The 23,843-nt window shown below is 39.8% G+C and overlaps 3 protein-coding genes and 1 pseudogene across 3 annotated transcripts; 2 read left to right on the top strand and 2 right to left on the bottom strand.

Annotated features, from left to right (window-relative positions):
• The first annotated feature begins 370 nt into the window (after positions 1-370).
• LOC122984261 (extracellular calcium-sensing receptor-like) lies at positions 371-4,201 on the top strand. The gene is made up of 8 exons (XM_044354598.1): positions 371-398; positions 754-1,034; positions 1,196-1,282; positions 1,526-1,795; positions 1,903-2,109; positions 2,199-2,474; positions 3,013-3,136; positions 3,215-4,201. The coding sequence occupies exons 1-8, from the start codon at positions 371-373 to the stop codon at positions 4,123-4,125; spliced, it is 2,184 nt and encodes a 727-aa protein (XP_044210533.1). The 3' UTR covers positions 4,126-4,201.
• A 2,394-nt stretch (positions 4,202-6,595) lies between these two features.
• LOC122984478 (extracellular calcium-sensing receptor-like) lies at positions 6,596-10,689 on the top strand. The gene is made up of 9 exons (XM_044354948.1): positions 6,596-6,779; positions 7,043-7,337; positions 7,487-7,573; positions 7,824-8,093; positions 8,201-8,404; positions 8,494-8,769; positions 8,989-9,216; positions 9,326-9,449; positions 9,516-10,689. Exons 1-9 carry the CDS (start codon positions 6,670-6,672, stop codon positions 10,418-10,420), a joined length of 2,499 nt encoding a protein of 832 aa, XP_044210883.1. The 5' UTR covers positions 6,596-6,669; the 3' UTR covers positions 10,421-10,689.
• Positions 10,690-11,587: 898 nt separating this feature from the next.
• LOC122984260 (extracellular calcium-sensing receptor-like) lies at positions 11,588-15,952 on the bottom strand. Its single transcript, XM_044354597.1, has 11 exons — positions 15,687-15,952; positions 15,291-15,532; positions 15,058-15,140; positions 14,631-14,810; positions 14,313-14,501; positions 13,660-14,202; positions 13,268-13,477; positions 13,029-13,152; positions 12,541-12,734; positions 12,113-12,394; positions 11,588-12,010 (listed from the first exon to the last, which is right to left on the bottom strand). The coding sequence occupies exons 1-11, from the start codon at positions 15,950-15,952 to the stop codon at positions 11,588-11,590; spliced, it is 2,736 nt and encodes a 911-aa protein (XP_044210532.1).
• Positions 15,953-18,282: 2,330 nt separating this feature from the next.
• On the bottom strand, positions 18,283-21,081 carry LOC122984259 (annotated as a pseudogene).
• Positions 21,082-23,843: the final 2,762 nt, after the last annotated feature.

Raw genomic sequence — 23,843 nt, 5'->3', positions numbered from 1 at the left:
ATGGGGTGGGACAGTTGCTGACATGACTGGTGAAATGTTATTAAATGTGCACACATTAATTCTGCCTCAATACAAAATCAATCTGAAATGAAATGCATCTTAGGCCCTGCCCTTACTTCTTCTCCTGCCCTAATGGGTGGTGCGTGCAAGATTAAACTATACTGCAAGTCAATAAAAAGGGGTGACATGGAAATAAAACTACATGACTGGGCTCAGTAAAGGAGTTAACAGGAGGAAAGTCATGTGGGCATTTTTAGACTTGTACTTGCTCATGTACTTCATGTTATTGTCTTCATACGTTTCCTCTGCTGTGTCTTCCACTCTTTATTCCTCCTCTTGCCGGTTACAGGGACGGTTTCATCTCAATGGGATGCACAAGGCTGGAGATGTGGTTCTTGGTGGGCTGTTTAAAGTCCACTTCTTTTCTGTCTTTTCTGACATGTCTTTTTCCTCAGAGCCACAAGAGACTATCTGCCAAGGGTGAGTCTGTCAGTAAGGCAGCAAAAAGCAGAAACTGGGTGAAATCAATCCCATTTTTGAATGTATTCTTGAAAAACAGATATTCTAAAATAATTACATTTTATCCCTTTTAAACATATTAGTTATTTGCAGTCTTTTTCAATTTAAGTATAATAATTATTGCTATTTAGCTGATTTAATTATTTGCAAAATATGCTTCTTGTGCAATATGTACCTCTTTTTACAGTTACTGTATCAAATTGTGGTATTTTTGTGTTAGTTTTGATGTTCTAGGATTCAGACATGCTCAGACCATGGCCTTTGCTGTTAATGAGATCAACAGAAACTCCAACCTGCTGCCTAACGTGACTCTGGGATACAGTCTATATGATAACTGCGTCAAACTAGGAATTGGATTCCGTGCAGCATTGTCATTAGTCAGCGGTCAAGGGGAGGAATTTATATTAGAGGAGAGCTGTGTAGGAGCCCCTCCAGTCCTGGGGATTGTGGGTGATTCTTATTCTCAACCTACTATTGCTATCTCCACTGTCTTAGGTTTGTACAGAGTGCCTATGGTAAGTTTTATGCCTTACCATTTAATGATTATATTGGATAATTTTGATTGGACTTAAACTTTTATTCAATTTTAAACACAGAATAATCAACCTTAAAAAGGTGAAAGAGCCAGTAAAAGCTTTGAATTTGTGTAGGATGTATATTCTGTTTTTTTTTACAGGTGAGTTATTTTGCCACATGTTCCTGCCTGAGTGACCGGCAAAAGTTTCCATCCTTCTTTAGGACGATCCCCAGTGATGCTTTTCAGGTGAACATCTGTCAGCAAAATGAAAATAGATAAAATATATCATGTGCAGTTAGCATACCTGCATCGCAAAGGCACAATTATTCCTCTTGTTTATGACCAGTCACATTCTTTGCATCACTAATAAGATAACAAAGCTGAAATGCAATAGTTGAACCTGGTCCATTGTGGAATCTGTTTAGCGGGTTTTGCACTAAAATGATATTCCAGCCTGTACACTAATCCCTCCACTCTCTATTCAAATAGGTGCGTGCTATGATTCAGATTCTAAAACGGTTCGGCTGGACTTGGGCAGGTCTGCTGGTCAGTGATGATGACTATGGACTCCATGCTGCCCGATCCTTCCAATCTGACCTGGCTCAGTCTGGTGGAGGTTGTCTAGCCTATTTGGAGGTTTTGCCCTGGGGCAATGACCCAGCTGAGTTAAGCAGGATTGTGGATATAATGAAAAAATCCACAGCTCGTGTGGTCATCGTATTTGCACATGAGAGTCACATGATTTACCTCATGGAAGAGGTTGGTGGTTTAAGCCAAAGCTTGACTCCATGACTCATGTGTAATTCAGAATTTTAGACACATACTTTAAGTGTGAACTTATATATTTGGTATAAATCATTGCACAGGTGGTGAAGCAGAATGTGACAGGCCGCCAGTGGATTGCAAGTGAAGCCTGGACAGCAGGTGCTGTGCTTCAGACTCCTGATCTCATGCCGTACCTGGGTGGCACACTGGGCATCGCCATCCGTCGAGGAGAAATACCAGGCCTCAAGGATTTCCTATTAAGAACACGTCCTGACCTACATCACAACAACAGTTATGGAAATAACATGGTGAGAGTTGAACCTTGCAATCTGATGTGGTATTTGCAAGAACACTATATTATCACTCTGTAAAACACATAGTTTTGAATATATTCCAGATAAATCAGTTCTGGGAACACACATTTCAGTGCCGATTTGCACCACCTCCAGCAGGTTGGGTGGAATCCGGGAGGGCAATATGCACTGGAGATGAGGACCTAGAGAATGTGGAGACTGAGCTTTTGGATGTGTCTAACCTCAGGCCTGAGTACAATATTTACAAGGCGGTGTATGCACTGGCATATGCCCTCGATGACATGCTGCAGTGTGTGCCAGAGAGAGGGCCTTTCAGCGGGCGCAGCTGTGCTTCTTTGCAAAGACTGGAGCCATGGCAGGTGTGATATCAACTTACACTCGAGCTTTTTATATTATTAAATCCTGTGCTTTAGTATTTCTTGCAGTTTTCCCCACTGCTGGGTGATAGCAATAGATAGGATTATCAATGATCTTGTCACTACCAAATCTTGTCACTAAATATACAGTATTACAAGTGTTGTGAATCCCTTTTTTCACCTGTCCTCTTTGCTTTTCCTCTGTCCCATATTCTGATTTACATAGCTTGTGTATTATTTACAAAAAGTCAACTTCACCACACCATTTGGTGATCAAGTGTCATTTGATGAGAATGGTGATGCTTTACCAATATATGATATCATGAACTGGCTGTGGCTCCCTGATGGACAAGTAAAAGTTCAAAATGTGGGTGCAGTTAAGAAGTCAGCACTCAAAGGCGAAGAATTCACAATTGATGTGGACAAAATCTTCTGGAACTTTCAGTCCAAAGAGGTCACCCCTGCTCTTTGGACCATGAATAATTCACTATAGTAGGGTTAAATAATGCAATATGACAGATATTTATTTTTATTCCTACAGCCACCCCGGTCAGTGTGCAGTGAGAGCTGTCCTCCAGGTACCCGTAAGGCAAGAAAGAAGGGCCAACCCGAGTGCTGTTTTGACTGCATCCCTTGTTCAGACGGAAAGATCAGCAATATGACTGGTTGGTGTTAATTTTTAAATATTGTAGTTTGGAGATAAAATATATACATGTATCTCAACACCTTTCCTATTTTCATAGACTCTACAGAGTGCACCGCTTGTCCAGAGGATTTCTGGTCCAGCCCCCAGCGTGACCACTGTGCTCCTAAGAAAACGGAGTTTCTCTCCTACCATGAGCCCCTGGGTATCTGCTTGACCACCACATCATTGCTGGGCACATTTATCTGTGCTGTTGTCCTGGGGATCTTCATCCATCATCGCAGCACACCCATGGTACGCGCCAACAATTCAGAACTGAGTTTCCTGCTCTTAATCTCTCTTAAACTATGTTTTCTCTGCTCATTGCTGTTCATCGGCCGTCCCAGACTATGGACATGCCAGCTGAGACATGCAGCATTTGGGATCAGCTTTGTGCTTTGTGTCTCATGTATCCTGGTGAAAACCATGGTGGTTCTGGCTGTGTTCAAGGCCTCCAAGCCAGGAGGTGGAGCCAGTCTGAAGTGGTTTGGTGCTATGCAGCAGAGAGGGACAGTTCTGGGTCTCGCGTCTATCCAGGCAGCAATCTGCACTACGTGGCTTGTCTCCTCCTCACCAGCTCCTCATAAAAACACTCAATACCACAATGACAAGATAGTTTATGAGTGTGTAGTAGGGTCCACAATTGGTTTTGCAGTGTTGCTTGGTTATATTGGCTTACTGGCAATCCTCAGCTTCCTGTTAGCTTTTCTGGCAAGGAATCTTCCAGACAACTTTAATGAGGCCAAACTCATCACTTTCAGCATGTTGATTTTCTGTGCTGTGTGGGTGGCCTTTGTCCCTGCTTATGTCAACTCCCCAGGCAAATATGCAGACGCAGTGGAGGTATTTGCCATCCTGGCCTCCAGTTTTGGCCTCTTGGTGGCACTTTTTGGACCCAAATGTTACATAATCCTCCTGAGACCTGAGAGAAACACAAAGAAAGCTATCATGGGTCGAGGCACAACCAAGTGATAAATGTAGCACTTTAGCAGAGTAGCACAAAATGTATCAACCAATTTGATCTGGTCTATATTCTGAATTTAGAAGTAGTTTTCACAAGAGGAAACCAGACACAATAAAGAATGATCAAAAAAAAAATGATTCTTGCAGTTTTTTCCTCATCATTTATTCTTACATTTCCTTGGATTTGAAAGATAAAAAACATTTTGAACTGTTTGAACAATTTGAGTGCAGTTTCACTAGCAATGGTGAACACAGGAATGTTGTATACTTACATTACTGTACACTTTACATAGATAGATAGATTTGGCTCCAGCATCCAAATTTCCAACCTTAAATGATAAAAAATGATTATCCCCAACCCAGTTACTGTTGTACTCAAAGATCACTTCTATTACTTCTTTTGTTCTGAGGAAGCTATTTTCCAGTGGAACAGTTAGGAGAGCATCAGTTTACCTATTCCCAGTGGTAGCACAATGGGAAATACATCTGCACCGAAAAAAAATCACTACACTTGTTCTGAGGGGGATTACATTGTGGATGAGCACAACAAGCTTGTGTTAATGCCAGTAGTTCATTGTGGGAACTCACTCTAACATTAACTAAACATAGTTAAGTGTTGGACCTCATTGTATCAAAACATGAAGAGAAAAGTATTCATTGAACAATATACAGACAAATTATGGAATGAAACCTAATTCATTATTTCAACAACAACCACACTTAACACCTGAAATAAAATATACCAAAGGACAGTTTTTTAGACTTGTACACAGCACACAAACTAAGCTTTAACATATAAACATTAGTGACAATGTCTATCAGGATGCCTTCAATGCCTCAAAGGTTTTCTCAATTTTACAAATAAACCCCAGAACTCTTATGTTTTCTGTATGGTAGAAATCGTATTTCCTCTCAGAAAAGTGACCAAAAAAATCAATAAAAATAACAAAACCCTCCTCAAATTCAAAAGAATAATATGCTAAAGTTAGTCCACAAACTTTAGCCAAAGTGGCCTCAGCAAAATTGGGCGGTCGATTGTGTCACACAGGCAATCTGAACACAAATCAGTTCTGTAAACCATGACTCTGCTATGATCAGACATTATACAGAATATTTTTTATACAGGAGAGCAAGTTTCTCTATTTTTGTATTCATTTTTATAATTATTTTCTAACATCTTCATTGAAATTAACTTCAAAATTCAGACTGATTAAGTTTCTGCCTATCAAATTCATATTATCCATCTCAACAATGTCAGCATTTTCTGATTGTTTTTGAGTTTGATTTACGGCATTTTATCTTCTGGTTCCTGCTTCACAAAGCTTTAATTTAGGCATTAGTTTAGGGGATGTTACCTCAAGTTGCAAGTTGTTTTTCTTATCTTGAAATGCCACCTAAATAAGATATCTATGGGTTTTAGACAAAACCATGGTTTTAGTATTTTGCTATATTTTAGGTGAGGCACAATAGAGTAAGATCAGAGTATATATATGAATGTACTCAGCATAAATGTGGTGAGTAAGGCCCCTTCAGAGGGCTCAGCCTGTAATCATAGACAGTTACCATATTGTGCTTCATTACTTGAGCTATGTGTGAGGGTGTATATATGAATATTATCATGTATATTTGACAAACAAAACTAGAAAGCCTATACCATTGCTCATTGGACAGACAAAGATCTAAGAAGGTGCATTCATGTTTGTACACAACTGAACATATCTGATATCTCTCAAGTTACTTTATGCTTAATACCAGACAGATGCAATAACCCTCAATCAAAAAGATGCAGAGAAGCAGTGAAAAATGGATGGGAATCAATATACTGAGACATCAAATGTCTAAGTATGCTGCTACCCTCTAGTGGACATAGTAAACTCTGACTGCGCAATAGTAGAGTCAATACACTATGGGCTGATTTAAGCAGTTAAGTGTTCCCACAAAGATATGTGGTTGTCCTCACTACACAGTTGCTCTTCTGATACATACATGTAACTGTTCAGGTATTTGCAAAGTGGCAGGTAAATGTGTGTTTTATTGGGAAGTGATGCAGTCAGATTAATCAGATTAATTTAATATACATATGAAAAAGTCTACTTAATGTGATATTTAACAAACTTTATAGTCACACACTGAGTTGATTGACATGCAATTTTCAGACATTACTGTTATCTACAATTTAATATGGGGTGGGATGGTTGCTGACATGACTTTGGTGAAATGTTATTAAATGAGCACACATTAATTCTGACTTAATACAAAATCGCTTTGAAATGAAATGCATCTTAGGCCCTGCCCCTACTTCTTTTCCTGCCCTAATGGGTGGTACGTGCAAGATTAAACTATACTGCAAGTCAATAAAAAGGGTTGACATAGCGATAAAACTAAATGACTAGGTTTAGAAAAGGAGTTAACAGGAGGAAAGTCATGTGGGCATTTCTAGATTTACCCTTGCTCATGTACTTCATGTTATTGTCTTCATACGTTTCCTCAGCTGTGTCTTCCCCTCTTTATTCCTCCTCCTGCCAGTTACAGGGACAGTTTCATCTCAATGGGATGCACAAGACTGGAGATGTGGTAGTGGGTGGGCTGTTTGAAATCCACTTCTTTTCTGTCTTTCCTGATCTGTCTTTTACCTCAGAACCACAAGAGCCTACCTGTCATGGGTGAGTCTGTTAAAAAGAAGCAAAAAGAAGGAACTGGGGTAAATCAGTCCCATTTTTTGAATATATTCTGATAATAAGATAGTGTTCTAAAATAATTACATTGTGTTTTTATCCCATTTTAAACATATTACATTTTTGCAGTCTTAATGTTTTTTTTAATTATATATAATAATTATTGCTATTCAACTGGCTTAATTGTTTGAAAAATTATGTGTAAAACAAGTTTGTTTTTTTAATACATAAATTGCAACATTTTTTGTTAGTTTTGATGTTCTAGGATTCAGGCAGGCCCAGACCATGGCCTTTGCTGTTAATGAGATCAACAGAAATTCCAACCTGCTGCCTAATGTGACTCTGGGATACAGTCTGTATGATAACTGCGTCAAACTAGGAATTGGATTCCGTGCAGCATTGTCATTAGTCAGTGGTCAAGAGGAGGAATTTATGCTAGACGAGAGCTGTGTAGGAGCCCCTCCAGTCCTGGGGATTGTGGGTGATTCTTCCTCCACACGTTCTATTGCCATCTCCACCATCTTGGGTTTGTACAGAGTGCCAATGGTAAGTTTTCCGCCTTCCAGTTTGGATGATTTTTATTGAATTTCAAAATTTATTTCAATTGTAAATATGGAATAATCAACCTTAAAAAGTTGAAAGAGCCAGTGAAGGCTTTGAATGTGTTTAGGATGTGCAGTCTTTGTCTTTCACAGGTGAGTTATTTTGCCACATGTTCCTGCCTGAGTGACCGGCAAAAGTTTCCATCCTTCTTTAGGACGATTCCAAGTGATGCTTTCCAGGTGAACATCTGTCAGCAAAATGAAAATAGATAAAATATATCACTTGCAGTTAGCATACCTGTATTGCAGTGACACAATTATTCCTCTTGTATATGACCAGTCACATTCTTTGTGTCATGAATGGAGGTGTTTAGTCTCAGATAACAAAGCTGAAAGGCAATAGTTGAACCTGGTCCATCTGTTTAGAAGGTTTTGCACTAAAATGATATTCCAGCCTGTACACTAATCCCTCCACTCTCTATTCAAATAGGTGCGTGCTATGATTCAGATTCTAAAACGGTTCGGCTGGACTTGGGCAGGTCTGCTGGTCAGTGATGATGACTATGGACTCCATGCTGCCCGATCCTTCCAATCTGACCTGGCTCAGTCTGGTGGAGGTTGTCTAGCCTATTTGGAGGTTTTGCCCTGGGGCAATGACCCCGCTGAGTTAGGCAGGATTGTGGATATAATGAAAAAATCCACAGCTCGTGTGGTCATCGTATTTGCACATGAGAGTCACATGATTTACCTCATGGAAGAGGTTGGTGGTTTAAGCCAAAGCTTGACTCCATGACTCATGTGTAATTCAGAATTTTAGACACATACTTTAAGTGTGAACTTATATATTTGGTATAAATCATTGCACAGGTGGTGAAGCAGAATGTGACAGGCCGCCAGTGGATTGCAAGTGAAGCCTGGACAGCAGCTGCTGTGCTTCAGACTCCTGATCTCATGCCGTACCTGGGTGGCACACTGGGCATTGCCATCCGTCGAGGAGAAATACCAGGCCTCATGGATTTCCTATTAAGAATACGTCCTGACCTACATCACAACAACAGTTATGGAAATATGGTGAAAGTTTAACCTTGCAATCTGATCTTGAATTTCCAAGAATAGTATATTGTCACTGTGTATAACACATTGTTTTGAATATATTTTAGATAAATCAGTTTTGGGAACACACATTTCAGTGCCGATTTGCACCACCTCCAGCAGGTTGGGTGGAATCCGGGAGGGCAATATGCACTGGAGATGAGGACCTAGAGAATGTGGATACTGAGTTTTTGGATCTTTCTAATCTCAGGCCTGAGTATAATGTGTACAAGGCTGTGTATGCTCTGGCTTACGCCCTTGATGACATGCTGCAGTGTGTGCCAGGGAGAGGGCCTTTCAGCAGGCACAGCTGTGCCACTTTGCAAAGATTAGAGCCATGGCAGGTGTGATATCAATTTACACTTGACATTTTTACGTGATTAAATCCTGTGCTCTAGTATTTCTTGCAGTTTTCCCCACTGCTGGATGACAACATTGGATAGGGTTACCAGTGAAGAAACAATATCTTGTGACTGAAAATACAGTATTATCAGTGTTGTGAATTCACTTTTTTTCACCCATACTCTTTGCTTTTCCTCTGTCCCATATTCTGATTTACATAGCTTGTGTATTATTTACAAAAGGTCAACTTCACCACACCATTTGGTGATCAAGTGTCATTTGATGAGAATGGTGATGCTTTACCAATATATGATATCATGAACTGGCTGTGGCTCCCTGATGGAAAAACAAAAGTTCAGAATGTGGGTGAGGTTAAGAAGTCAGCATTGAAAGGTGAAGAGCTCACAATTGATGAGGACAAAATCTTCTGGAACTTTCAATCCAAAGAGGTCAATTCTCCATTTTCACCGAACTTTCTCTTTTTGACAGTTGATCCATTTTCAATTTTAGCAGTGTATAATAGTATAGAATGAAAGATATTTATTTTTCATCTTACAGCCACCCCGGTCAGTTTGCAGTGAGAGCTGTCCTCCAGGTACCCGCAAGGCAAGAAAGAAGGGCCAACCCGAGTGCTGTTTTGACTGCATCCCTTGTTCTGAGGGAAAGATCAGCAATAGTATGGGTGGGTGTTTATTTATAAATATTTTATTTCACAAATATACATCTAAACACTTCCCTATTTTCATAGACTCTACAGAGTGCACCAGTTGTCCAGAGGATTTCTGGTCCAACCCCCAGCGTGACTATTGTGTGGCTAAGAAAATTGAGTTTCTCTCCTACCATGAGCCACTCGGAATCTGCTTGAAGACCACATCATTGCTGGGCACATCTATCTGTGCTGTTGTCCTGGGGATCTTCATATATCATCGCAGCACACCCATGGTACGCGCCAACAATTCAGAACTGAGTTTCCTGCTCTTGGTGTCACTTAAACTATGTTTCCTGTGTTCGCTGCTGTTCATCGGCCGTCCCAGACTATGGACATGCCAACTGAGACATGCAGCATTTGGGATCAGCTTTGTGTTGTGTGTCTCATGTATCTTGGTAAAAACCATGGTGGTTCTGGCTGTTTTCAAGGCCTCCAAACCAGGAGGTGGAGCTACTCTGAAGTGGTTTGGCGCTGTGCAGCAGAGAGGGACAGTTCTGGCTCTTACATCCATCCAGGCAGCAATCTGCACTACATGGCTTGTCTCTTCTTCACCAGCTCCTCATAAGAACACTCAATACCATAACGACAAGATAGTTTATGAGTGTGTAGTTGGGTCCACTGTTGGGTTTGCAGTGTTACTGGGTTATATTGGCTTACTGGCTATCCTCAGCTTCCTGCTAGCATTTCTGGCAAGGAATCTTCCAGACAACTTTAATGAGGCCAAACTCATCACTTTCAGCATGCTGATCTTCTGTGCTGTGTGGGTGGCGTTTGTCCCTGCTTATGTCAACTCCCCAGGCAAATATGCAGATGCAGTGGAGGTATTTGCCATCCTGGCCTCCAGTTTTGGCCTCTTGGTGGCACTGTTTGGCCCCAAATGTTTCATAATTCTGCTGAGACCAGAGAGAAACACAAAGAAAGCAATCATGGGTCGAATGCACTGAGTCATAAAAACTGCACTTTATTTCATAAGACAGAATGAGTCCTTGGTTTCTATATAATAGTACAATACATAAATACGAGCAGTAAAATTGTTAATCATAAAAGCAATGTTAAGTATCTGAAAAGCAGAGCTGATGCCAAAAATGTATTTGAATATGAAATATCTAACCCCACATAGTTATGGTTAAGAATGATTAAATACTATGATTTATTCTATTTTTATTTTGTTTTTGTTTTTTCAGAATGCAGTTTAAGTGCAAGGAACCTTTTGTCTTTTTTCTTTGTGATTTTCCATGGTGTAAGATAGACTTCCATGTGAATAAAAATGCTATAACACATTCCCTGAATAAATTATGGAAACTGTTTGTGTTATGTGCATTTTTTACACACAAATTAAAGCTCCTAAGTCAACAACAACAAACAAAATCTGCGAAGTATTGTCTTTACAGTAAAATAAGCAATGTTCTATTACTTTTCTTGAGTACAAAGGAATTGAAGCCAACATTGATCAAATTAAATATACCTAATACAAGTATCTGAGCTGAAAGCTGCGAGCAAAAGTATTTTAAAATCCAGAGAATGGGGAGATCTTTTTTCCGAAAGTCTGGCCAGAAAGTGAGTTAAAAAGCTAGACATAGTAGGATCTATTGTTATTAATTATCATCATCAAACTTACATATATAACATCAATGTGGGCATTACGTGTGATAATAAAGTAAACATATATGTGGTGGGAAACTGATAAGGATACTTTTCATTAACAAGAACTTTGAATAAACATCCATGGCAAAATTTGTGATCTGAATTAACAACAAAACCTAGTGCAAAAAACCTTTAACAGACAACTGGAACCTGCTTTAACTCTGTAATTACTGAATTACTGACTGGTCTTTTTCACAGACTGCAACACAAAAAACAAATATGGGCAGTTTTTTTATGCTGCAAGGTTTAATATCAACACTAATTATAGCTAGGGTCTTCAGGTGATGTCCAGAGGATACAGATACATCAATAACAATAAACAATTATTATTAATTTAATTATACAATAATGAATTAATAGAATAAATGCATGCAAACTGAAAAGACAACTAAAAGGACCTAAACAATTGCAGTATAGTGAACATTGCTCAAATTTGATATGTAGTGTCAATATTATATTTATTTGTGCTACCTGGCCATCAACTGTTTCTTAGTGTTTTTCTCAGGCCTCAAAAGAATGATGAAACACTTTGGAGCAAAAATACAGAACAGTAAACTATAACTAGAGGCAAGAATTGCAAAAATCTCCACAGCAACAGTGTATTTCCCAGGAGAGCTAACATAAGCAGGGACAAAGGCCACCCAGACAGCACAGAAGATCAGCATGCTGAAGGTGATCAGTTTGGCCTCATTGAAGTTGTCGGGGAGTTTCCTTGCAAGAAAGGCCAAGATGAGACAGGTGCAGGCCAGCAGACCAATGTAACCCAGAACCAGAGAGAAGCCCACCACAGAGGTCATGGCACACTCCAGAGTGACCTTTGACCCTTTGAAACCCAGATCACGTCGAGGCACAGGGGGACTGAGAGACAGCCATATGACACAGATGATAACCTGGATAAAAATAAGTATTGTTAAAATATAATTGAATTCATGTATAATTTGGCATACCAAGAATTATGCAAATATTTTATCTAAAGTAAAGCACATCTGTACCTGTATACAAGTAAGTAGGCAGACACTTCCTCTCTGTTGGCCTGGACCAAACCACTTAATCAAGGCTTCAGCACCAGGCCGAGCTGAGCGGAACGCTGCCAGAACCACTATGGTCTTGACTTGGAGGCAGGAAACACAAAGTACAAAACTGACCCCAAATGCTGCCTGCTGGAACCGACAAGACCAGACTGATGGACGACCAATGAACACCAGTGAGCACAGGAAGCAGAGTTTCAGTGACAGAAGAAGCAGGAAGCTCAGTTCTGAATTGTTGGCTCGCACCTAAAAGTGATAAGTCATATACACAAAGACAAGCCAAACATTCAGATTAACCTGATATTTTGTTCACTAATGTAATAATTTTACCTTGTAACAAGCTTGTAGAAAATGGACCTAACAATACACAACTATAACTACTGTGTTCTCACCACAGGTGTTTGTCGGTAACAAAGAAACACCACAAATACAGCTGTTGTCACAATGGCACCAGACACAGCTGCTGTTGTCAAAGTAATGCCCAAGGTTTCATTAAAGGAAAGAAAGTCCAGCTGGCGAGGGATGCAAGCAGTTTGTTTATCATTGGACCAGAACTCAGGTGGACAACGCTCACAGTGAAGGGAACCTGGGAAAGGAAAACAGTGGAGAGGGGAAAGGGAAGGGAAGGGAAGGGAAGGAAAGGAAAGGAAAGGAAAGGAAAGGAAAGGAAAGGAAAGGAAAGGAAAGGAAAGGAAAGGAAAGGAAAGGAAAGGAAAGGAAAAAGGTGAAAAGTGCAGAAAAGTTTAAAGCAGACAGGGTCATGAGTCAGGCTCACCTCATTTGGGAAGCAAGGAGTCAGGAGTTTCTCATGTTTAACATAAAGGTGAAAATTAAAATTGCAAACATAAGTTTCTGTTATCTTATGGATTAATTTCCTTACCAGTTTTGTGACTAATCTCCCCTTCAGCACATGGGATACAGTCAAAGCAGCAGACAGGTTCGCCTTTCCTGTTGGCCTTTCGGGTCCCTGGGGGACAGCTGTTACTGCACACTGAAATAGGCACCTAAATAATAAATATTTCCAAGGACAAAATAAATGTCTTCCGACAAACAGCAAAAATGCAATGAATAGAAATTTTGTTATAGATCTGAATCAATAATATTTATCTTTTTAACTACCTGATAAGATCCTGTGCTCCACTGAATAGCTGATTCATTAAGGTGCAGATCAAATCCGTCCACGTGACCAATCAAAACTAGTTTTTGTGAGCCCTCAGGAGTTTTCTGCCAGTTGATAAGGTCATACTTTGCTAGAGTGTCGGCCCCTTGGAAAAAGAACATTTCCCCCTGTGGAGTGGTGAAGTTCACGTTGTTCAAGTGCTGCAACAGCTGTGAAATAATAAAAAATATGGAAACTGCTCACATTGTAACTGACAAAGCCTGTGTAAAATAATGAGAAAAAATTAGAATTTTGAAGTTGGAATTTTAGAAGCGTAGGTGGTAACACTTTACAATTAGGTTGTTAAAGGCTACATTTCTTTTCTCAGGGAAAGGTTTATAATCCTATTCACCTCTATGGGTTTGATGTCTTTTGGAGATGAGCAAGTGGAGTTGTTTCTGGGAGGGCTGTCTGTGTCAGGGCAGGAGAGAAGGTTGTGAAGAGCGTGGGCTGCAGCATAAACAGCAAGGTAGACATTATATGTCACTCTTAGCTGGGAGATGTCAGTAAAAAGATTCTGCACTCTCTCCAGGGACTCTGTCCCACTGCACAGTGGTAGAAAAGCTTTCTGAAGAGGTGTGTTGGGAAAAGATGAAGTAGAAGTATTTGAAGGACGGCTAGATCTTTGTCGAGGTGTTACAGATTGGAGTGGTGAAGAGTGATAAGTGACCTCAGGACTACATCCAAACACCTGTTCCCAGAATTCTTTGAAGAACTCATCGTCAGGACGGTGAGATGGGTTCAAACTTCTGAGATAATTTCCAAATCCTGGCATAGGTGAACTTCGAATGGCCACACCAAGAACACCACTTGCCACTTTAGAGGTGGCAAGATTTTGGAGAAGATCACCACTAGTGCTCCAAGACTCACTGGCCAGAAACTGTCTTTCAGTCACCTTGTCACAGCAAAAGGACACACAAGCTAATTATAATAACAATCATAAAATAAAATAAATATAATAAAGGTTTTTAAAATAAGAATAGCACATTTATTTCAGTTTCTCACATTTATCTTGGCCAGTTGTAGAAACAGTTCCCTCACATCTGTATACCAGGCAAAGATCAGAATCACCCTTGCAGTCGAGGCCTGAATTGTGAGTGCTGCTCGTCTGGCATCACTCACAATGTTTTCCCTTCGCAGAGTCTCTACAAATGCCAGACACACCCCTGCCCCCTGAATCTCCTTCTGAAATACCTAACATATACAAGTAAAAAGCACATACAGATCACATGAATGAAATGTATTTATATTTTGTACTCATTAGTATATATTTTATGGATACTGTGAAATTTTCTCAACAATAAACATTATAAATGGAATCACCTTTATTGCTGCATGGCCATAATCATTGTTTGCTATCACTGCTCCAATCCAGGTCCAGTTGAAGCGAATTGCAAGCTGGGCAATGGCCCGGGCTTGGTAAATGTCACTGGGGATCGTCCTGAAGAAGTTTGGAAATTGGAGCCTGTCACTCAAGCAGGGGCAGCTCGCCAGGTAGCTGACCTGAAATACACAAAAAAAGTCACATTATTAATAATTTTGAGTACTTAAAAGGAAGTAAATATGTTTAAATTGATTTCCATCCACAATATTTGTCTTTGTCCCCAAATGTTTTGGTATTGTTTTCTTGCAATGTACAGTTAAGCAGGGATTGTAAATAGTGAGATGAAAAACAGCACCAACCCCTTCAAACTAAGGATAAAATTTACAGTACAGTGTTTATGCTGTATTCAAAACTCACCAAAGGTACAGAGAGTGGCCCCAGGATTCGTGAGAGTATCTGGGCTGTTGTGGATGAAGCACCACCGATGATCAAGGGAACAGGGTGTCCACCTGATTAGGGCATGAAAAGATGTGTCATTAAATAAAGAGTGTGTTGCATGAAAAACACTGTTTGCATCTGTTTTAAACACAGCAGTGCATTCATTTTGCAGTCATCATCAGTTTTTCGTAAACACATAACAAAGCTACAGGTATAAGTACCTCTCCTTTCTCCACTTTCTTCTCCATAGCCAGCAGAATAATCTAGAGGAGCTGTCAAATTGCAGCTGGTGCTGTCTCCGCCAACCAGCGACAGTGCTGACTGGAGAGCCCATTGGGGAAGTCCACAGCTGTTATGTATATGGTAGCCCAGCTTCGCACCTGGTAGCAGGGTTGTACTATGATTGATTTCCTCCACCGCAAACACCATAGCATATATATACTGTAAAGGAACATGTTCTAAACTGAGAACAGGAGAGAACGAATGAGAGACATGTCATTTAAACTGTTGAATTGACTGTAAAGACAGTAAAGATTTCTAGATTTTGAATAGTTTTGGCATATCAAAAAGAAAAGATGCAATATGAAAAAAGCTCATTATTAACAGCAGAGTTTTACCCAGCGCAAGGTTTGTTGTGTGGTAGCTGAGTGAAGTCATGGTCAATAGCTGGAGTTTGGTAACGGAAATTAAAGAGCCCACCAATAACTACATCTCCATCCTGGAACAGACCCTTGTCACTCGGTGTACCCCACTGAGAACAAGTCAGTGTCTGAACCACCTGTAGTCCCACTCTAAGCCCCAGCTGTCTGCCCACAAGATCCGCAAGGAGCAGGGATGTGGCTTTAGAGGGCCACAGAGTGAAGAACCAGGAGAACGAAGACATCGATGCAGCTGTTCTGGACACTTAAAACATATACAGTGCAGTATACTCAGTTAGGTAGCTTGTTTCCCATTGTTAATAAATTCAATATCTATAAACTGTTCATGCATAGACAGAGTAAAATCTGATCAAATCTCTACAAATACAATAAGAAAAAATTAATATTTTCCCCGTAAGACATCCACCTGTAGAGCAAAACAAGTTGCAGGTCAAAGTAAAATTTTCATACAGAAGATATAACTTACATTGGCAACTGCTCTCTACACTGCGACCTGCCCCCCACCCACTCTCCTGTTAACTGTTGAACTGTTGGATATTTATAATAGATGTGAAGCCTTTATTGCAAGCAAGTAAACACAATGGCACATGCACATAACTCCAAATCACTCCTCTCAAGAGTGACAGTAAAACAACAATAGCATAATTGCCACTGATTGGTGTTTGTGTACGCAGGTGGTAGAAGTGGAGGGTGTGTGAAGGTGCAAGCTAATGTACTTTTAGTTCTTACTTTTCAGGCCTGCCTGTATTAGCTGGGGTGTTTACTGTGATACAGACATGATAAGACAAGTATGAAGCACAAAAAGAGATTCTAAGCAAAACAAGCAAAAGCTGAAATGGGGCCAAGACCAGGTTTTTTAATAAAGATCATGCAGGTACTCCTTTTTGAAGAGGTGCATGGAAGGTTGGCATAAAACTGCCACAATTAGGTCATTAAAACTGAAATCAACTTGAATGTAACTATGGATATTAATAACTATTGTCATTAAATTACATTCATTAAAAAAACTGTCAATGCATCGCTGGAGCTGCTGCTAAGATCTCTGTCAAGACAACACGACATTAGCCAAGGGGAAAGGCATTTGCATCCTAAATTACAAATCATCAATTTAATCAGACCATAGCCTTGTTAACAGTTCATGGAGGGATACAACAAGGGTGTTTGCTCTCTCTAGTTGGATTCACATTAGCATTAGAATAATTGGCACAAGCTTGTACAATAAATCCACATATCACCCCCATTACCATTAACATCACAAATCATTAAATTTATGCTGATGATGTGTTACATTTGTTTATCTAATATCAACACAATAGACCTTGGTCAACATCTGCTCTTATAACTCAACAAAACAGCTACTCAATCTGTGCCCATTCCCTCATACCATGTTCAGATTGATGTTGCATTTATTACTTTGGGATAAAAAATGTTTCCTCTTTCCATCTTGGTAAGATCAGTTATTTTAATACTATTAAATTGATTAAGCAAGATGTTGCCCTCTGGTCATACTTCCCTTCAAGCAAGACTCTCACTTAATTCCTTGGGTAAATTTTCTTTTATTATTGTTTCCCATCCCTCTTTCTTTGCAGAACTTTGAAAAGCCAGATTGATTATACAAAAACTTTATTTAGAGGGTAAAAGGCCAAAGATCTGTATGTGTTCTACAACAATTGAGACATCATGATGGTATACTGCTTTAAAACTCTCCTATTTATAATTGAGGGCCTTGTAAATGAGACCACTGCAAATGTGCGGTTTCAAGGCCTCAAAACCAGGTTTTTTTCATCAGGCTCCATAACTATGAATTCAGATATATGAATCTCAATGTTGTAATAATTATTTAAGTATAACCCACACATTTTATAATAACTCCAATGTGAAATCATAAAGTTCCATGTAATTTCCCCCAGTCTGACCACCCACTTATTACATTCCCTACAATATATGATTGTTTCTGTGTTGTATTCTAGCATGATCACCTCAAAAGTCTGTTTTTCAAATTACTGTGAAGCCTAATCTGATATAACTCCCTCTCAGAACTTTTATTCCCTCAAAATTCAAAACCGAGGTTCGTGACACAATCTGTAATCTCAGCAAAACAGTAGCATAACTTCAAAAACCAAATATACAACCTCACTTGCTTTTATCTAACTTTATCCATTCTTTTTTCTGATGGTACAGATGGTTTGCAACATTGGTAATATTTGTGAATATTGAAGTAAAACAGGTGCATGTTATATATTTTAATTAGTTGGAAAAATATATAAAATGCTGTTTATAACACAAAGTATTCAGTTGTCTATGTGAATATATTTGACATTATCAAAAAAACAAATGTATTGTATGTACCGTATATATAATATTAAAGGATATGTCACATTTCAAGAAAATCAGACAGAAAATTACTGTTTCTTAAGACACAGTACTGTAATGCAAATGTAAATGGATGAAACTGGAAGGAAATTATAACTTAGATGGCCTTCAGTTGTTATTTAATTAACATCACTCTCACTCTCATCAACCAAGTCACAGTATGCATTCTAATTTATCTGTGTTACCTGGCCATCAAGTGTTTCTTAGTGTTTTTCTCAGGCCGCAAAAGAATGATGAAACACTTTGGAGCAAAGACACAGAACAGTAAACCATAACTGGAGGTGAGAATTGCAAAAATCTCAACAGCAACTGCATATTTGCCAGGAGAGCTAACATAAGCTGGAACAAAAGCTACCCAAACAGCACAGAAGATCAGCAAGCTGAAGATGATCAGTTTGGCCTCATGAAGTTGTCGGGGAGTTTCCTTACAAGGAAGGCCAAGAGGAGACTGGTGCAGGCCAGCAGGCCAATGTAACATAAAACCAGAGAGAAGCCCACCACAGAGGCCATGGCTCACTCCAGGGTAACCTTTAACCCTAGGACAGCCAAGTCCAGCCGAGGCACCGGGGGACTCAGGGATAGCCAAATAATACAGATGAAAATCTAGATTAAAAAAAGCATTGCACAATGTCAGGTTAATGTAAAATGCTATAATAATAATTTTATCATGAAAAAAGTGCATTTCCAACCCTGACCTGTAGACAGGTAAAGAGGCAGACACTTCCTCTTTGTTGGCCTGGACCAAACCACTTCATCAAGGCTTCATCACCAGGCCAAGCTAAGCGGAACGCTGCCAGAACCACTATGGTCTTGACTTGGAGGCAGGAAACACAAAGTACAAAACTGATCCCAAATGCTGCCTGCTGGAACCGACAAGACCAGACTGATGGATGACCAATGAAAACCAGTGAACACAGGAAGCAGAGTTTCAGTGACAGAAGAAGCAGGAAGCTCAGTTCTGAGTTGTTGGCTCGAACCTTAAAATCAGAGAAAGGTTGTTTAAAAAAAAGACAAACACATGAACAGTCAATGATTTATTCATAAACTGATTATTTCAAGTATTTTTTGCCAGCCACACTAGCGGGGTGGCTTAAAGAATGACAGTGTCATTCTGGCTGTTGGCCCAGATTGAAATATTTCAGCCATCAGATGGGTTGCCATGACTTTGGTGATTCTCTGACCTGTCCACTAGCATGGGAAACCTTTCACATTTTCTTTGAAATGTCTCAACATCTACTCGATGGACTGGCACTAAAAAATTGGTACACACCAAGTCTCGTCCTGAAAAACCTTACAGTTGAACAGAACAAAAAGATTAGACAAAAGCATTTAATTTAATATTTATGTAGATTTTTGTATCAATGCCATAACATTTCTTCTACTACTGATATGACACCTTTATTGCCATATGGCCATAATCATTGTTTGCTACCACTGCTCCAATCCAGGTCCAACTGAAACGTATGGCACGGGCTTGGTAAATGTCACTGGGGATGGTCCTGAAGAAGTTTGGAAATTGTCACCTGTCACTCAGACAGGGGCAGCTGGACTGGTAGGTCATCTAAAAGACAAAAAATAAAGATTATTGCAATCTCATTTTGACCCAGGGTTTATTTTATATAAGAATACAATGTTGGCTGCAGTTTATGGTCAAGTCCATTAGAGTCCTTTTCAGAACATGCTTCTTGCTGATTGAAAGTGAAAAAAAGAGGAGAAAACAAATGGGCCACTATTTATGCACCAATGTTCATCACAGAGTGTTTTACAATTTGAAAACTAGATTTTAACACAAGTGAAAATTTCTATTTTTCTATTACTTTCATTTGGCTTTTCATATTATAGGAGTTTTTACTTGCCCTTGATCAGTTTAAAGTTTCTTTTCATAAATTCAAAATCTACACCAATAAATTATTGGAGTTTAATATAACTCACTAAAGGTACAGAGAGTGGCCCCAGGGCTCTGGAGAGTATCTGAGCTGTTATGGATGAGGCACCACCAATGATCAAAGGAACAGGCCGATCACTTGATGACATTATAAGATATAATGAAATAAAGACATTAGTTACATGGAAATGGGTCTTGGTTATGTTTCAAACACAACACCGCGTTTATGCTGTAATCATTTCCTTCACTTGTTATTAATAGGGAAAGATGCCCATCAGGTGCATGTGAAGCAGGGTTTATTACCTCTCCTCTCTCTGATTTCCTCTCCGTAGCCAGCAGAATAGTCTGGAGGGGTTGCTGAATTACAGCTGGTACTGTCTCCACCAACTAGTGACAGTGCTGCCTGCGTAGCCCAAGGGTGTAGGGCACAGCTATCACGAATATGGTAGCCGAGGCTAAGACCAGGTAGAAGGGTTGGACTTTGATTGATTTCCTCCACCGCAAACACCATAGCATATATATACTGTAATGGAAGATGTTCTAAATTCAGACCAAAGGAGAGAAGGAATCGGATTAAACAACAGTCAAAATGGTGTATTGATTGTGAAGCCACTAATCTGTTATAAACTGTATATACTATAGGTAATAATTTTTTGTCATTATTGGATAAGCATTTATAACAACATATTTTAACAAGAAAATGAACCAGTAGTTAGCTGCATAGGGAATAGAGAAGATACAGATAATTATTCTTCATGTGTTTGTCAAATATACATATGCATATGTATTATACAGTATTCGCAATAAACAATGCAGGTCAGAGTTTTACCCAGTGCAATATTTGTAGTGTGGCAGCTGAGTGAAGTTGTGATCTATTGCTGGAGTTTGGTAATGAAGATTAAAGAGCCCACCAATAACTACATTTCCATCCTGGAACAGACCCTGGTTACTCAGTGTACCCAACCGAGAACAGCTCAGTGTCTGAACCACCTGTAGTCCCACCCTGAGCCCCAGCTGTCTGCCCGCAAGCCCCACAAGGAGCAGGGACAAGGTTGAAGAAGGCCAAAGAGTGAAGAGCCAGGAGAACCAAGACATGGATGCAGAGGTCCTGTACACTTAAAATATGTACAGTATACTCAGTTAGATAACTGGTTTCTCATTGGCAAAATATACATAAATTAGAGATACAATGAATTCAATAACTCTCAACTGTTCCTGCAATGAAAAGTCAAATTAGATCAAATGCCCCTTAATGCGATAGGAGAAAGTTAATATTCCAGCCATATGATAGTCACCTGTAAAGCCAGCAATTTTTAATATCAAATTGTATATTACAACAGACACAACTTGCTTTGACAGCTGACAACGTATCTACACTATGATACACACGCCTCCTGCTCTGCACAACATAGATGTTGTTCTGGGTATTTATAACAGCTGTAAAGCCCATGGAGGAAAAACAACAACAAAACAATAATAAAATGATTGGGTGAGATGAGTGTGGAATATAGGAACCTAAGGTCAGTGACCATAAAGATCCCAATAGAATAAGATTTTCATCTTTGACTTTTAGTTGATAAATTAATCCACTGTGATTCACAAAAAAAACAGAGCTACACCTCTCACACCACGGCCCCTAGCTACACATTTGTTTTAGTAAAACTTAACTATGAAGACTTTTTGGAAAATGTTTTTAAAGCAAAATTAAGTTTACATTTAATTGAATTCATATAATAAAGGAAACTCAAGAGGAGACTGTGTTAGAGTGAAGATAAAAAAGACCCAATTTACCATCATAGGGAAGTAAATTAAAATCAAAACAGTTATTTTTTCACATATCTCAATGGTATCTAGCCAGTGCGATAGTTATAGTCTCTCAGATCTCTCAGCCTCTCAGATATGGGCCTTCTGACCACTAAAATAGAGGTGAATTAAATTTCCAGTGTGGGACTCAGACAAGACCTGAAGCTTTGTTCATAAATCAATATGGATGCAGACAGCTTCCAGAGTTACATGTAGACAGCCGATGTGCACACTAGACAATAAGACGGCATTGTCCACCTGTCTCAAATAATGGCATATTTGAAACACTGCCTGATATGAATACGCTGCCCTAAGTGACAGAGCCTGGGCTCCCTGCAGAGTGCTAACCACAGACTAGTCATAACTTGGCCCTCACAGAGGCCCAGACTTAAACCTTGAGCCCCTGAGGAAAACATGCAGTTCCATGGGCTTATACAACAGGTCCGGCCATACTCCAGCCAGCTCCCTTTGGTGTCATCGAAAGAGTGGTCCAATTGCTGAGAATCTGGCCCAATCTGTGGCCAACTGGGGCCACCAAGATGAGGTTCACGTCTTCCACCTTGACCCTCTGTGGGGTGGGTGCCAGTTGGTGTCCGAATGGACCATAAAATCATCTGAAGTCATCTGCAGCTTCCCAGCCTGTGGAGCTGTTCATGGCTTTGCTGAAGCACCTCCACCATCACCAGAGCTTGGGTATCATGTTCACATCTGACCCAAACATGGCAGATAGCAACACAGGCAGCCTTAGCAAACATGCTTGGTCTTCCCCCTGCACCTGTGACTGGAGCAGCCAGATATGATGCCTCACCACATAGAAGAAGGCAGTGGCTTGGCCAGTTGCTACCATATGCTGTTTCATCAGCTTAGCTAGAAGCTAAGAAAGCTGCGTCTCAGCAACTAGGTCTGAGCCTTCCCCAACCTTTTTCACCAGCTATCATTCATACAAGGCTAGAATAGCCCTGTGTTGATCATCTGTCCTTGGACTTCCACAGTCATGTATTCCTGCGGGCTGGCAACCATCAGCCTCTGCAAGACAGACTTAGAGGGGGACACCGAGGCTCCCAAGATCTGATCCTTAGAAGGTAGTAGTCAACAACCTCCTCTGCTCTACAGACCATGCACACATGCTAGCCATCTGACTAGCTATGGGCTTCAGATGGTTTAACAAAGCGTTTTAAGAACCAGCTCTCACCCTAGTGATAAGATGGTGACAGATGGTTGCCCCTGCTCCTCTACATTCATCAACACTTCCATCCTTCTAATGGGATCAGTTGGTTTTCTGTTCTGTTTAAACTTAAAAATAGACAACTATCTACACACAATATGTGACGACATAATATCTCACAATTGGAGGAGATTCTTGGCCTCAACATCCCCCTCTCCCCACAGCTCTGTGTTCTAGGAGACCTGACAACAATAAAGACTACTACAGCTATAAAAAAGAAGTTCCTAAACTCTGCTATACTAGCAAAGAAGATCATTCCACTAAACTGGAAAAACAGTCTCCATTTCAATTACTTCTTGGCTCAGGTTACTAAATGACCATTTGTATATGAACATATAACTGTGACAATAGAAGATTGGAATAAACAAGTCTGGACACCATTTCTGACATACTATATATCTTTTCTGTTTCACATATACAATACATTTATACAAAACTGCATAAACTGGATCCTCATTTTCAATATACAACATGCAGGACAAATACTGATATCTTTGTATCTCTTTCAGATACTGGTATTTATCTCATTTTAACTCTCTTTCTCTCTGTATTATTCTATGTTCATCTAAGTTACCACACCAAGGCACCATCTTTGCCATCTCAAAGTACTAAGTTACATCACACTTAATTCTTGATGGTTAAGGAAAGGAGGTGCTGATGAGCCACAGGTGTACAATTTCTTTACCTCATCATTTCACAAGCAATTATATCCCATTATACAGTGTGAGGTGTCACAGAGGGGAAATGGGAGGCTGTGTGCAAGTTTGTATGTTGTTTTCAAGGTTTTGCAGATCATAGCTACCATAATGCCATAATAGAAAAAATAAGA

The sequence above is a fragment of the Thunnus albacares genome, chromosome 6 (genome assembly GCF_914725855.1).
Source record: "Thunnus albacares chromosome 6, fThuAlb1.1, whole genome shotgun sequence".
NCBI lineage: Eukaryota > Metazoa > Chordata > Actinopteri > Scombriformes > Scombridae > Thunnus > Thunnus albacares.
The sequence above is the reverse complement of the archived record's forward strand: the minus strand, read 5'-3'. Positions and strand labels throughout refer to the sequence as shown.